General features: G+C 39.1%; 1 protein-coding gene across 4 annotated transcripts in view; it reads right to left on the bottom strand.

The window, feature by feature from the left end:
• Nucleotides 1-2,352: 2,352 nt before the first annotated feature.
• Nucleotides 2,353-15,339, bottom strand: part of KIF21B (kinesin family member 21B) — a 74,179-nt gene continuing 61,192 nt past the window's right edge. Inside the window, exons 28-35 of one of the 4 annotated variants that reach the window (XM_081947055.1) lie at nt 14,555-14,593; nt 8,232-8,368; nt 7,652-7,832; nt 6,892-7,056; nt 6,226-6,343; nt 5,373-5,543; nt 5,051-5,247; nt 2,353-2,711 (exon numbers count right to left, since the gene is read on the bottom strand). In XM_081947055.1, coding sequence (XP_081803181.1) covers nt 2,657-2,711; nt 5,051-5,247; nt 5,373-5,543; nt 6,226-6,343; nt 6,892-7,056; nt 7,652-7,832; nt 8,232-8,368; nt 14,555-14,593 — 1,063 coding nt within the window. In that variant the 3' untranslated portion in view covers nt 2,353-2,656. Of the gene's footprint in view, nt 2,712-4,208; nt 4,372-5,050; nt 5,248-5,372; nt 5,544-6,225; nt 6,344-6,891; nt 7,057-7,651; nt 7,833-8,231; nt 8,369-14,554; nt 14,594-15,339 lie in introns of those variants that run through there. The other 3 variants (XM_081947057.1, XM_081947056.1, XM_081947058.1) reach the window with 3 other exon arrangements.

The raw sequence follows: 15,339 nt of genomic DNA on the forward strand, positions 1-15,339 counted from the left end.
TCACCCAGAACTCTATGACAAACATGACCCATAATTTAAGAAAGAATGTGTGGCTTCCACTAGCTTTCCTTCAATCTGAGCTGGCCAGATGTGAGGAAAGATGGAAGCTGAAGTACAACTTCTGGAGGACCACAAATCACGAAATCCTTTATTTAACCTATAAAAAGTATCTCCTGGCTGGTAGATTTACACAAATACTGAATATTATCTTTTGTATGCTTCATATTCTTTGTTCTAAACAAGTAATATAAATCCATGGAGACTGGTGAGCTAATTCACAATCTATTCAAAGATTTCTGCAGGCAAAAACATTCAAAGGGGATCACAAACTTCAGTGAATAGCAAAATAAAACAAAACAAAAAACCAATTTGGGTTCCATGTGCAGAAATAAAGATTGTGCTGATTTTGTGGAAGATTCTCCTCTTCCAATCTTGGAATCGTATGACCCACCTCCTCCACTCCATTTAGAGTGCTGAGTTAAGATAAGACTGCAAAAGACACCAAGGTGCAGTAAACACAGTGCAGCCTTAATATGTAAACGCTCCCTCTGAGATTATACAGAGGGCAGCTTCCTTTCATCATACTTTCCGTTGAGCTTAGAAATTGGAACCAGTGAAACTGTGCATTTCCCAGATCCATTCAAGTTCTATTAACAAAAAAAAGGAAAAAAAATGAGAAAACACCTTGGACCATGAGGTAGGTAAACTCAAAACAAGCTCTCACCCTCTTAAAATTGCAGTCACACACCTCTCTCTGCTGCCCGCCCCCCCTTCGTCCCCAATTGCACAAGACAAAACACAGAATGATTTGAACACCTATTTAGAATTACAATACAACTTTCCACTTGGATGGAAGAATCAGCAGCTTAAGTGTAGAGAAAGGGATTTTCGTAACCCAAATGAATGGACAGAATTCCAACCTAATCCAGGGCAGTAGAGCAAAGACTCCTACAAACTAAACACAGAGCTATAGAATGGTCCAAAGCATTCAGAAAGCAAATTGCTTTAATCTGCTAGTCCATATTTCCCTACTGGCGAATGGCTTTCCCAAGTCTGCTGCTGAGCGATCAGTTTAAATCCTTGGTCCTCTGATGGAACAGTACAACGCAAGTTAAACGTTTAAGGATGAACCCTATAGCAATGTGAAGAGCACTTGATCAATCCTTCAGAGAGGCTTGGACAGCCCTGCTACATTGCACGCAGATGAAAGCTTCTCCGACGCAGTGATGGAACTTCAAGGGCTTAAGCCAATGTTTGCTGTTAAAAATCAAGTGCAGTGAACAATATCCTGTGAAAAATTCAAGTTTCTAAACACAGAGCATCAACTTTTATCCATTTGCTCCATATTGTAACATGGAAATGTGAATGTTTGAAAAAGATGTAAACAACAACAAAAAGATGCTGGGGGTGAGATTGAGAGGGGCAGGCTCCTTATCTCCCCAGTAATACAGGAATGCATTGCAACACCCTTGTGCTTAGCATTTCAAATCTTCCTTACCCTGTTTGAAAGCTGGAAGGGAAGGTTCCACATTTTTTCTATTCCCAGACAAAGGAGAAGGAAAAATGTCCTTTTTCCTGTGATAGGGGACAGTTGACTTCTGCAGTCGCTGCCATTTTGTTACCGAAATGTAATAATTTGAGAATGGGAAGAGAAAATGGCATGCACAGGCTACGTCTTTGCCGGAATTGCCAAATGATGGCATGAAGGAGAATCCTAAATGTATTTAATCAGTTTAGGTCTCCCTTTCTTGTTGCTTATCTAACATTTAGAAAAAAACCACCCAGCTTTGTAACTGGTATTCGGGGAAAAACAACTCTTCTGAAGTTATCAAAGTTCATCAAATCAGTTACTAAATATATCGCTCTGTATAATACAATTGTTCGTTGTCTTTTTTCTTTTAATACTGTCATTCCAGGAATTTGGGAAAATCAACCTCAAGAGTATTTGGCAAATGAAATTCTGAATCTATAGTAACCACTGAGAAACACTACATTATGTGCTCAGATTAAAGTGGCTCATTTTCTTGCATTCTCCTCCAATCCTTCCCCCTTTCAAAAAGAAAACAATTAGCAATTCACAGATAAAAGTAAGAAATAAAAGTCAGTACTTCATAAATCCTCTTGAAAGACCAATTGGAACAAGGAATATCCCCTAAGACATAACAATCAACTATCCAGGAAGGGACTGGCAACACTTGATTTTCTCTCTAATTATTTTCACTGTAATGTCTTATAGGCATAAGCAGGATATGGGCAGCTCCTGGAGAACTGGAAACTACTGGAAAACCTTGTTTAATTATACAAGGATGAAAAATCTAATTTTGATTTATAAAATATTTTGACTCCTTTCCCCCCCAAAACATCCTATTTTGTAAACTTATCAGATGGAGTCTGACTGAAAGAACCTCAGCACCAAATTTTGTCTTCTTTTTTGGCTCTATTTTACCATGGCTGCCACCATAGACATCTGACAAGGAAAGAGACTTGAACATGTAAACGGAAAAGGAGACTTCCTTTGCCCTCTCCAACCCTTGTACTTGTCAGAAAACCAGGCACCCCTCTCATCCTGAAGCCCTGGGTGTGAGAGATTAAATGCAATTTCCTAGCCAAGCTCCATCTTAGTCTTCTTAAATTCATAGCTGCTTTTTCTCAACTTCTAGGTTGTGCTGTTCAGTAGCTTCCTCGCACTCCAGAGCTTCACTGTGCAGTCACTGGGAATAAAGGTAAAAGGATAAGAATGTGAGGAAGATCTGTAAAAAGCCAAGCTTGTACATTTGAAAGCATTACAGGAAGTGAGAAACAGGAAAAAAAAAACTAAAAGCCAAATTACCTATTACATTAAATATACTTTAAAATGGTATACTTTAAAATGGGATACCAGAGCATTTTCATTTTCAAGGAAAAGAACTACAGGGTTCCTTGATCTGAGCCCTTTGGTGCTTTCCTGATATAAGCCATCATTCTGCTTATCCACAATACTTTCTATTTCTCCCTGAAGAGGCCATTTTATTGCAAATTGCAACAGGGAATAAATGAGACTTGGCAGATCTGGAGGTAATTTAACCTTGCTCTGATATAACTGCTTTTCCTTCAACATGAAAGTGACTAACAAGCATAGTTTTATAAAGCAGGTTCACTAAAATACATTTTACATTAGTTTGGATATTCTTATTTTAATCTGCCTAGAGAGAGGTTTTAGGTCTCTCCCATCTTTCATGCTCTTGTGACACCCAAAGGCCTAGAAACTACTATGAATCCATTATTCTATTCTGATACATGTGGAGGGGTGGGGGCCAGAAATCTTTATTTTTTTACTAGATTTCTATTCCATATTTCCTCCAGTAAATCCAGATAGCTTACTGATGGCTTTCCATTCATTTTATCCCCTCAGCAACAGGTTGGGCTGAGAGAGAGAGAGAGTGACCCAAAGTCACTCAGGGAGCTTACAAAGCTGAGGATGGTTTGAATCGGGTGGGCTGCTGGGGGTTTGAAGCGATTCAGGAGAACCTCTAGCTAAGATTGCACAGTTTGGAGAACCCCCAAATCCCACTCCTGGCTGGCCCCGCCCAGGAGTCCCACGCGGCTTATTTTGGATGCAAGTAAGTTGAGGTGCGTGTGGAGGCTTGGGGAGGGCGAAAAACGGGCCTACAGGAAGTTCGGGAAGGACAGAATCGGGCCTGTTTCCGTCCTCCAGAGGGCCTCCGGAGCCTGGGGAGGCCATTTCCCAACTGCCATAGTGTAGGCGGCCAACTAGGCCATGCCCATCATGGCCACACCCACCCAGAAACCGGGCAGAGAATCTCCTCATCTGTATTCCATCATTTTTCATCACTATATCACACTGACTGGTTCTCATAAGACAAAAACCAGGCAGTGAATTGGAAGTACCTTACTGGAACCCAATGGACCCTCAACACACACTGATCCTGAACTGATTTTACTAGGAACAAATTTAAACCTATTTCAGTATCACAGGTTTCCAAATAAAGCACAGGCCACTTGACAGTGGAACCAAATTGGCAGAATTAGGGAAGAATAGAAGGTGCATTTAGGATGCCCATTTAGAAGGTAAAATAGGGAGTGAATTCTCTCTTAGAAGACACCTTCGCTTACTGTCCCTTCAAAGGAAAGAAAAGCAAGTAAGCATTGCATACCGTCAAGAAGCAGCTGAAATCAGCTCCCAGAGAGAGGGACAGGGAAGACAAAGAGAGGCAGGGAGGGAGAACACAGCAAGAAAAAGTAAGCAGGAGAGTAGAGAAGGAGGAGGAAGATCAAGGCAGACTGGTGGCACGGCCCTTGATGGCAAGGACGCGTCGTGGAAGGCAGGGGGTGAGCCCAGGCACGTAATTCCATAACTTTACCCGACAGTCACTGTGGCACAGAGAAAGAGAAACAGAAAGAGAAGGAGAAGAAGAGGAGAAAAAGGAAAACAGAAAAAGAAAAAAAGAAACATGGTCCGAAAAGTGGAGATCAGAGATTGCCTTAGGGAAGAAAGTGAATGATGTATTCTTAGTCCCCCCCCCCCCCCCCCACCAGGGAGAGGCACTTCTGGCAAGCATTGAGCGCTTGCTTGTTTTCCAACCCCAGCTTTGCCAGAATAATGTCTTATAATGGCAGGTTACCAAGGATCCCCACTGCTATCCTCCTGGTTTCTGAATATATAGAAAAAAACCCATTTAACTCTGCCTTAATCAAGTATGCATTGACTGATTCAGTAAGATATTCAGATAGCAACACTAAATTCTTTCAGGATTTCTTTTTGGGATCATTGAAGTGGCTATTCACTCATAATGGCATTATACGAAGCAGCTATAAAAAAAAACAATTCTCACAAAAATTCTTCTTTGGTTTAAAGATGAACAGTCAATGGCTGTAACACTATGGAAAGTGGCACTCCCTCACCCATGGCTCCTTTGGCTCCCTCCTTCTACTTTGGGCTCTAATGAAGCAATATTATCTAGAACAGGTCAATTATACATCATGGGATCAAGGCGGCAAAATCTTTTGGAACCCTTCCCTGGATAGAATAAGTCTCTACTTAGACACTCACCTGGAAGCTGTGAAAATGTGCTTTGAATTTGTGCAGATGGCATTGATAGGACTATCATGTCCCTTGATGTCCCCAACAGGTGTGAAGTTGTCAACATTCCAGACCTTCACTGTCCCTCCACGGCAGGCACTCAGCAGCATGGGCCGGCTCGGCACAAAGGCCAAAGCACAAACCCAATCTTTATGTGCAGGGATTTGCTGGAAGCAGGAATATAGTAAATCAGAAAGGGCCCAAGTCTTGTCATAATAGCTAATTAAAGGAAGGAAATTATCTGAATTTCCTCTTTTATTCTCCAATCATTCATAGTTTAGTGTTTTGATACCTGGATGAGTTCTTGTTGTTCCAGGTCCCATTTCTTGATCCCATTGTCACGGGAACCACTGAAGAGTATGTCTCCCTGAATAGCTAGGCACTCAATCCCATCATAATGTGGAGGCTCAAAGTTGTGGGAAGGTCCAATGTTCCCACCGATACCTTCAGCAATCTCAAACATCTGCAAAATAGAACTTCTTAGGAAAAAGAGTAGCTAATCAAGAGCCACTGTTCAAGTTCAAGGTGTTTTAAGCCTTGGGCTCAGTATGTTGAAGGAACAGTGATAGAGAAAGAGGACCATCTCCCTTTCCCAATATTATTTTTTAAACAAGAAGATTATATGCAATAATTTTGGAACTGGAGATATGAGTTAGCTGGTATGGGCTTAGTTTGGATCTTTTGTAAGAAATGTAGTGGGAAACTAAATGCAGATATTCAGTAGAACTAATTGTTATAATCACAGTTGTTGGATAGCTCCTATTTCAATTTTCAATTAATTCCTTTCCCAGAATTTATATAAAGCCAAGTTGCAATCAAATGCTAACCGTGAGACCAAGTAGAGCTTAATGGAATGATTTTATCTGCTCTTTAGTAATTTTTCATGTCTATTTGCCTGAATGTGAACAGCCTCATCTTTCTCCTCCATCAGAAATTCTCTTCTCTTCTAGATGATTGATTGATTGATAAATAGGCACACGTGCGCACGCGCGTGCGCGCGCGCACACACACACACACACACACAAGGGCAGGCAGGCAAACAGACAGACAAGAAAAGGGATTTGAAAGGAGAGGAACCAGACTGTCAATAATATAGAATGTTCCTGAATATGTTAATAATACATTCAACAAAATTTAAATAATACCTTAATGTAGTGATCCTTAGATCCTGTGACTACTAAGTCATGATTACTTGCAGTCCTATTCACTGTGAGACACATCACAGGGCCAATGTGACCCGTCAGCTTTCCAATAGGCTGAAACCTATACAACATATAAATAAGCCAATAAATAGCCAAACACTACAACAGTGATCAAAACATTGTAGGCAGATTTTATCTGAGGAAAAGTATTCTTTTGCCCCTTCCCTATACTGGCAACTCCAGGATGCACATTCTCTGAAACATAAAGGATTGACAATATACTTCAACAACTTTTTGTCAGTCTCTTCTGGGCATTTGTAACCACTTGTATAAGGTGGTTAGCCCCAGGACTTGCTGATTGCTTATTGTGCTGTACAATTTGTAGGTCTCTCGTATTATCCCACATTACATCTCTCACTGTCCCCATTAATTGGGGATGATATGCATAGAAAAATCATAAAATTACAGGACTGGAAGGGACCTTGGAGATCTTCTAGTCCCTCCCCCTGTTCAAGGCAGGAGCATTATACCTTCCTAGTCAAATGGTTGTCCAGTCTATTTTTGAAAACCTCCAGTGATGGAGAACCCACAACTCTGGGAAGCAAGCAATAATAGTCCAATGCACTACAGGACACAGGTTAAATAAATGATTTCTGTTTTTTTTCTGACCTGTTCAACTCCCAAATGCGGACAAAATTGCCAGTGGCTGCATAAAGCATGGTGCCTGTGGGATTAAGTGCAATCTGATTGATCTGGTGTTCGCCTTGCACGCTGGTGATAGTCCGGGTAGTGGCCCCAGCACAGGCATCTCCAGTGATCACCTGGCCTGAGGAGCTAGTGGACAGAGAGAGAGGGAGGGTCTGAATCATAAAATATATTTGACAAAAGTATGAATGTTCAATGAGGAAACAGCAGAGGTTTGCCCTTACAAGAGACTATAGAACAGAATTCCCATTGATTTATATATTGCAAACTCACACAACTAGAATAGATTATTTCTCAATCTTATTTGTCTTACTCACAAACCTTACTCAATCTTACAATTATAGCTAACTGCAGTTATACTGTAATTCTCTGGTGCAAAACCAAAAAAGTAACTCATAGCTTAAAATTTCTTTTTTTTCTGGTATCTTCCTCTGCAGTAAGGATTAATTAATTAATCCATGTTATCAGAGCCAACAATGGGTTTATACAAGATAAGATTAACTCTTCCTTTCTTAGCTGGCTTAAGAAAGCCAAATTTCATATGATGTTAGCCAGATGGTTTATCCACTTGGTTTGTTAGACTCCAGCTTCCACAATATTCATTCAGCGCATTCATGGGATATTCTAGCTGGGAAACCTGGAATTTGTATTGCTACTACATCCTAAAGGCATAAGGGATCTTGGGAAAGATGACTGTAAAGCATGCAATGCGGTGATTACTTACGTGAGAGTACGGATGCATTTTGCAGAATCACGGATATCCCATATTTTGATGTAAGAGGTAGAGACTGTGAATACCAGGCCAGAGTCACTGCAGTATTTTATGGAGACGACGTTATTTGGATGCCCTTTCAAAGATGCAATTTCTTGTCCTGTCACTAAGTTCCACATTTTGCAGCTCCGATCTTTAGAAAGGAAAGAAAGCTGAATCAGAATGGCTTTTTCCTCTCTGTTGAGAAAAGAAACCACTAGTCTCTAGTAAACTATAAGATATTTCGAGGTGTGCACAAAAACATGGAAACCATCACAACTGATTGGTGCAGGAGAGACATGTTCTTCTTAACCTGGATTCTGAAACTGTCTTAATAGAAGTGAGTTGCAGATTGCCACCCACTTATTTTTAGGAGGATAGGTGACTCTGAAAATGTTTCCTCAAAAAAGGTGGATTATGATATGAATCGATAGCTTTCATAATAGACATATGGTTCCCACAAAGAATCCATTCAAATACAACTCCCTTTAGAACATGTGGGTAGCATTTTCATCCTTCCAGCATCTAGGTCATCAAAACCAGACACACGTACCTTTGGATCCAGAAAATAACAATTCATCAGTAGCATCTAAGCACAATACTGGCTTGGTGTGTCCTTCAGCCACAGAAATGCATTGTAGTGGTGCTGTCCGAGCACTCCTGCAACCTCCCACAGGGTTAATGATCCCCCTTGCATGAGAGAAAACAAAACAGTTAAAAGAGTGCAAGAACCTTGTCTAAGTAGGGGGAAAAATGGATTTTTCTGGAGTCCCTAGAAAGGGAATGGGAATAGGAACTCATAGAAAATATACTCTCAGTTACAAATAAAAACAAGCATTATATTTTAATGTTTTTCACCTAATGCAGTGGGTCTCAACCTTCTTTTTTTTCCCCGTAATAATTTTTTATTGTTTTTGTCTTTTTATCACATATTACAATCTTTATATCAACAGTTTGTACAATGTTACATTGTCGTATCTGTGTATGTTTTCCTCTCTTTACCATATATTACAATCCTTATGTCATCTTATCTATACATTTTTATGATATTTAACATATTTACCTATTTTTATATACAGTTCTATGTTTATTTATGTATATTGTTTTCGGCTTAATTGTTTTTCTTATTATCCAACCATTCATACCACTTATTCCTTCTTAATGCCGTGACCCTTTAATACAGTTCCTCATGTTGTGTTGACCCCCAACCATAAAATTATTTGATGTTTTCCATATTTTTTTGAAAATATGTGTTTTCCAATGGTCTTAGGTGACCCCTGTGAAAGGGTCGTTCGACCCCCCAAAGGGGTGCCGACCCACAGGTTGAGAACCACTGACCTAATGTTTTGTGTGCTTTTCTCTCTCTCTCTCTCTCTCTCTCTCTCTCTCTCACACACACACACACACACACACAAACACACACACAAACACACACACACACACACACTGGTGTCCTTATTCACTGAAATTCTAAACCCACTCAACACCATCCATCGTGTGAAAAATGCTTCCAATTGGCATGTAAATGCTTTTATTCAATTCACTGCAATTCTTCTTTCTTTTTTCTTCCATTCAACTGACTGAATTTTCTTGTTTAAATTCCTTAAAACCATCAACTGACTGCTGGCAGAAAAAAAAGAGAGTGCTATGTCTTTTGGCTGACACCTAGGGGTAATTATGAGTAGCACAGACTGAGACACAGTTACTGGGTAAATCCCAAAGGTGCTTTTTCCAAGTGGCAACTGGACTTTCTGGTTTTTCTTTGAAGACGTTTCGCTTCTCATCCAAAAAGCTCAGAAAGCCCAGTTGCCTCTTGAAAAAGCACCTTAGGGACAACCATGACTTGGATGACTGAGAATCTCCATAGACATTTACTGGGTAAATGTTACAGAGCTGGAGTTTGAGAATCAATTTTTTCATGTGGGAAAATTAAATTATGTGAGAAAAAGAAAGGAGAAACCAGGATGCCCACTGGCTGCAGAAATACTTGAGTTGTCCTTTCCATTACAATTTCAATTATCTGTGTTAAGCCAATGATGAGCTAGACAGTTTTAAGGCTCCATGCCCCTTAAGTTGACCTAAAAAAATGGTCACAGAGAGCTGACATCGTGACTGCATGACGTACGATATTGGTGTTCCGAGATCGCAGTTGAATTCCTGCCACTAGACGGTCCATTCGGACCTAAACCGTCCCGCAGAGACGGTGATTGAGAAGGGCAGCTCCTGCTGATCTCAGGGACACCGCAAAGTCCCTGAAAGATCCAGGAATAGCCTTTTTTTCCGGCGACAGAAATGCAGCTAATGAAGCTGCTGAAGTTGGGACAGCTCCGGAACGGGAAGAAAGCAGAAAGAGAAAGTGTGTCAAATTGGTGAGGAAATTTTATTATTAGAGGAAGAGACTACCGAAGAAAAAAATTTAAATTAAGATTGAAGACAAAAGACTGTAGGTGGCAAGATTGATCTGCATTGAACTTAGTGCATTATCCAGTTTCTAATTTCTTTTTTTTTTCCACGGATGGAACTTTTGCAGGGGCTCCCTATTTTTTAAACTGAATGGATTATTTTTTTCTTCTTCTTTTTTCACTTTTGCTTATACCTATGGATTAAAATTCTCCTTTTTTATAATGCTTGATTGGATTGATTGGATTGTTTTGGATCTCCATTTAAGGGTTTTTTTCTTTCTTAAACTTGGAATATAAAGAACATAATAAGGATTATAAAGAGGGTTGTAACAACAGGAGGAAGAGCAGTTACACTGCCACTTAGAGGCTGGAGGCTGGATACATTGTTTTTTCTTCTTTCTGTTTGATCACTTGAGATTCAAGGTTCTTTCAGCTTGCTTACTGACAGTGATAGTAGGAAGTGCACAAGTTGTTTATACAGGTGCCTTTTGGAAGTTCTATCACTAGCTATTGGAGAGAAGACAAAATTTTGACTTGAAAGATAAATAAATGAACCTGTTTGAAGTTTATTAAAATAGCCTTGAATCCTATAGTGGCAGTATCTGCAAAACTGAAAGAATGGCCCAGCAGGAAAAAGAATCTGTAACATTGCAAATGATTATCGTTGAAATTCAAAATCTATTAGTTGTGACAGAGAGAATTGAAAAGAGTTTGGAGAATATGGAATACAAAAAAGAAAAATCGGATGGAGAAACTGAGGATGTTTACCAAATGAAGAAAGTGGAGGACAGAGTTCAAAAGATGGAAGGAAAAAATGAGCAAAGAGATAAGAAAACTGTGGATATTGACAACAAAGTGAGTGTGGTTGGTAATGGCAAGAGCGGAATATGGAAAGGGGAGATAGATGGATTGGAACTCTACCCCAGACTTTAAAGCACAGAAGAAGAAAAGAGAAAAATTGATGGAGATAAGGAGAGAAATCTTGACAGAAGCACTAGCGATAACCAAAGATAAGCTGATGGAAAGAACAGATGTTGGGTTTCAAGCTTTTATGAGATACAAAAGGAACAACATGTTGCGAAGAGAAGTTTATACAAGATTTATTAAGAAAGTAACTAGAACATTAATGCTACAAATGGCAAGAGATATAAGACTGTACTATTACTGGAAAGATATAGGATGATGCAATGAAAATGTATAATAAAAACTAAGTTAAATTTAGTTTACTAGTAATATGTATAAAATGAAGTGACAATAGCTATAGTTAAATAATGATCAATAATGATAACTATAAATATATATTAGTTTGATAATATGAAATTTTATATAAACAACACATGGAGAATATGAGAGGAGGTTTAAAAGCTTTAGCTAGAATATGTTTTAAAGATGTATTGTGATTGGATGATTTTAGGATGATTTAATGGAATGTTATATAATCCTATTCTAGATTTTGAATATTATACATAAAAGGACGTAAAAACAATTATAGTCAAATTAAGGTTGAGATATAATAATTGTGATATACATGAATATAGGTGAATTTAAAATACGTGATTTGATATGAAAAGCAGGTGGTGACTATGGAAGAGATGCATGGAAATACAGTAACCAACTGACACACTTTCTACAATTTGTAATGGAAGATGGTTTATTTTTATTTTTATTTTTATGTTTGTTTGTCCTTGTTTAAAAACAAATAAAAATTGTTTTTTTTTAAAAAAGGCCACAGAAGCAAACAAATTCCAGTAAGCCCCCCCCCCCCCCAATTGTTGTAGAGATGCAGAGCTCAAGTACTGACAGAAGAGGAGACACCCACAGCAGATCTGCAGGAAAAGTTGGAGCCAAGCAGATTGCTGACGCCAATGGTCACTCATCCTCCATAGATCATCCAGATGGAAGGCTTAGAGCTGGACAAAAGGGGAAAAGCCATTTTGAGAACAGGGGACCTAAAGCTGTCTTCAGAATGCCTCAAATAAGGGATGACAATAAGGTACTCAAGCTGGTATAAGGTCAGGTCCTCTGCAAATTGTTAGTACTATAGGGCATCTTCATGCTAAGACAAGGAGATTGTGCATGGGGCTAAAGTGTACTAAATGTGATATTTTTAGTGATTGTGCAGGCTAGAAACCACCCTCTAGGTTTCAATCAACAGTTTGAAGGAAGAGAGATGTCTTTGGTGAATAGGAAGGCATGTATCACATGGGCAGAGAAAAAAGACTCAACCATAATCTCCTGGGTAGGAAAAAGCTTTGTTCTTTTTAAAAAGTTAGGGGTAGAACTTGGGGGAAGACAGGGCCAGAAGCTGCATGGAGAAAAGAAGAAATCATTGTTCTTCTCAATTTGTTTGATAAAAGTGGAATTTTTAGCAAAAAGAAATTTCCAAGTAAAGGAGAAGAAGAATCACTTGCTTACATGGACAACTATTCCATATAGGAATAGGAAAAATGGTATAGTTAGAAATATTTCACTTTTCTAAACAGATATAAGGAATTGGATCCAATTGTTCATGCATAATTCAGATTAAGTTAAAAGATACTTACATTTCTTTAGAAATTTACGCTAATCTGTATTATTAAATTGCAGTCTCCCATTTTATAAAAGAGATCGCACCATTTGTAGCAGACCACTGCCATCTAGTGGTCTTTTGGATTTTTCCATTTAACTAGTTTGTCAGCTGCCGTATATTGTAAATTTGGGCAGCTGCATAATCTGTCTCCTATAACATGCAATGTTTACACTTTAATATTTAAAGTTGACAAGTGATTTTTACATTTTCTCTCTTTTAAAATTGTTTCTCTTCCAAAAGGGAACTGGAACAGCAGAAACCTCTACGCTTACAGGACCTGGAGGCTTTACTATAGAAATCTTTTCATCCCCCACCCCCCCAACATGCCATGAAGGTAGTAAATGTTAAGTTTATGAGAGGATTCCAAATGAAGTGTTGCACATCCAAATGATGGAGCGAAGGCAAAGATGAAGGCTTCATTCAGGTCCGCCACCAAGGCGGGAAAAATACTGTACTGTGATTGGCTAAACCGTTTGACAGCTCCCTATAAAAGGGCAAGCTGTCAAACAGACACTTGCTGGTTATTGCTTATTACAATAAAGAGTTTGACGTCAAAGATCTGCCTCTATCTCTTCTATTCGCCCACAACTATAACATGAAGTATCTTGTGGAAGTAGGTGGAAGCAGCAATAGTTACTAAGCAGTTAAACTAAGTGCAGGAGAAAAGGCCAGAAAATGTATTCTTAGAAAGGATATTTGAAACTTCCAGTCTTTTACCCAAACTGCTATGGAGTTTGTTACCCATTGTTTTGGAGGGAAGCTTGGTGACTTCTGTTCTGCAGAGCAGAAACAAGCGGAGGTTGGATAAGGATCAACAAGGGAGAGGGCAACTTTTATATTGATATTGTCAGCTGATTCAACAATAGAGGGAGAGTCTGTCAACTCAGCAGAACAAAAAAGCTTTTGGGGCAAAAAAGACTGAAAGCTTCAGACAAGTGCTGGTGGTTTAACTAGAACTTCCCGACAGGATGGAAATTTAACCCACTTCTGGCTGTTGATTTTCAATACATGTAAGGAGGACAATTTGAAAGAAATCATGTTTCAGGTAGTCCTCGACTTACAACTGTTCATTTAGTGATGAAGTTACAACAACACTGAAAAAAGTAACTTATGATTGTTTTTCACACAGATGTTCGTGGCAGCTTCTTGATGGACCTACGATCCTTTCAATCAGCTGGCCTGGCACTTTCTTAGTTTTACCTCCCGGGGATTTATTTTAATTGGGTTTGGGTTTTTAATTGGGGATGTTTTTAGGGTTTTAGAATATATTTATTTCTTGTACAGCCTATCTCCTCCATCCAAATGTATTTAATTATTTTATGATTGTATTTTTATCTGCATTGACTGTACACCGCCCCGAGTCCCTTTTTGGGAGAGGGGGCGGTCTAGAAATCCAAGAAATAAATAAATAAAAAATAAAAAAATAAAAATTTAGAAATTTGGCAACCGACTCATATTTATGATGGTTGCAATATCCCAGGATCCCATAAACACTTTTTTGCAACTGTCTGATAAGCGACGTCAATTGGGAAGCCAGATTCATTTAACAACCGTGTTGCTAACTGAACACCTGCAGTGATTCACTTAACAACTGTGGCAAGAAAGGTCGTAAAATGGGGCAACATTCACTTAACAAAGTCTCACTTAGCAACATAAATTTTGAGATCAATTGTGGTCGTAAGTCAAGGACTACCTGCGTATTCCAAGTCACAGGAAATGGGCCTGAAACATTCTTTAGTCAGCTGGAGGTATATTTAGCACTCAGAAAATAGAAAGGGAGGAAGGCAAGAAATACTACATCAGGGTCTCAGGTGACATGCAGATTTTAAATGCAGGAGGAGAAAATAGAATGGGAAAGGTAGAACGAGGCCACGGGAATTATATAATAAACAGTAAGTTTTATACCTCAACACCTCCGAGATAGAGGAATCACTGTCATCAGACCTAGGGATAGAAAATTAGCAGGATTATGGGTGATTAAAACCAGGAGAAAGAAAAGCAGCAGCATAAAGTCAGAAGGGGGAAGTTTGTTATTGCATCCAAGCTAGCAGGGCAGGTCAAAAAGATAGCAGGCTGCAGACAGAGAGGGCTCAGGAGCAGAAGGAGCGCGAGCAGAAACCACCTGCAATTTGAATAGGTATGTTCCCACTCACTAAACCCTTGGTATTATACACAAAGTCTTGAAGCTTGCTTTAGGAAAAAGGAAATGAAAACTCCAATGATGTTAATTATTGCACATATGTGTGGAGAAAGACACCAAGCATACAATGCAATCTACCAAGGTTGGTGGGTAACCTCTGAGCAAAGTCTATTGTGACTTCCATGATACTTCCTCATGAGGATGTGATCACTGCGGTGTCAAATTCCTCTACAAATGGCTGTCAAGTTATGTTTTTTGTACTGCTTTTATTTTTCTTTGAAACTTCAATAGCCACTTAGCTGAAGGTGATCTATACTGGACAAATTAGCTTAAAGCACTAATGGAACATCATCAGTTTTTTGATGCTACAATTCCCCTCTCTCATATCCTGATCTCAAGAGTACACAGGCTGGTATTTGGAAAGCCGAAAGCATATGCAACTCTTGTCCTATTAATGGAGCAAATTAACAGCTATTTGGAGATGCTGGCAACTCAAGCCTATCTTGAAAAAAATACTCTTGCATCCTCTCAACATTCATGTGCAGAGTTT

Source organism: Natrix helvetica, assembly GCF_964273705.1.
Source record: "Natrix helvetica genome assembly, chromosome: 3".
Taxonomy (NCBI): Eukaryota; Metazoa; Chordata; class Lepidosauria; order Squamata; family Natricidae; genus Natrix; species Natrix helvetica.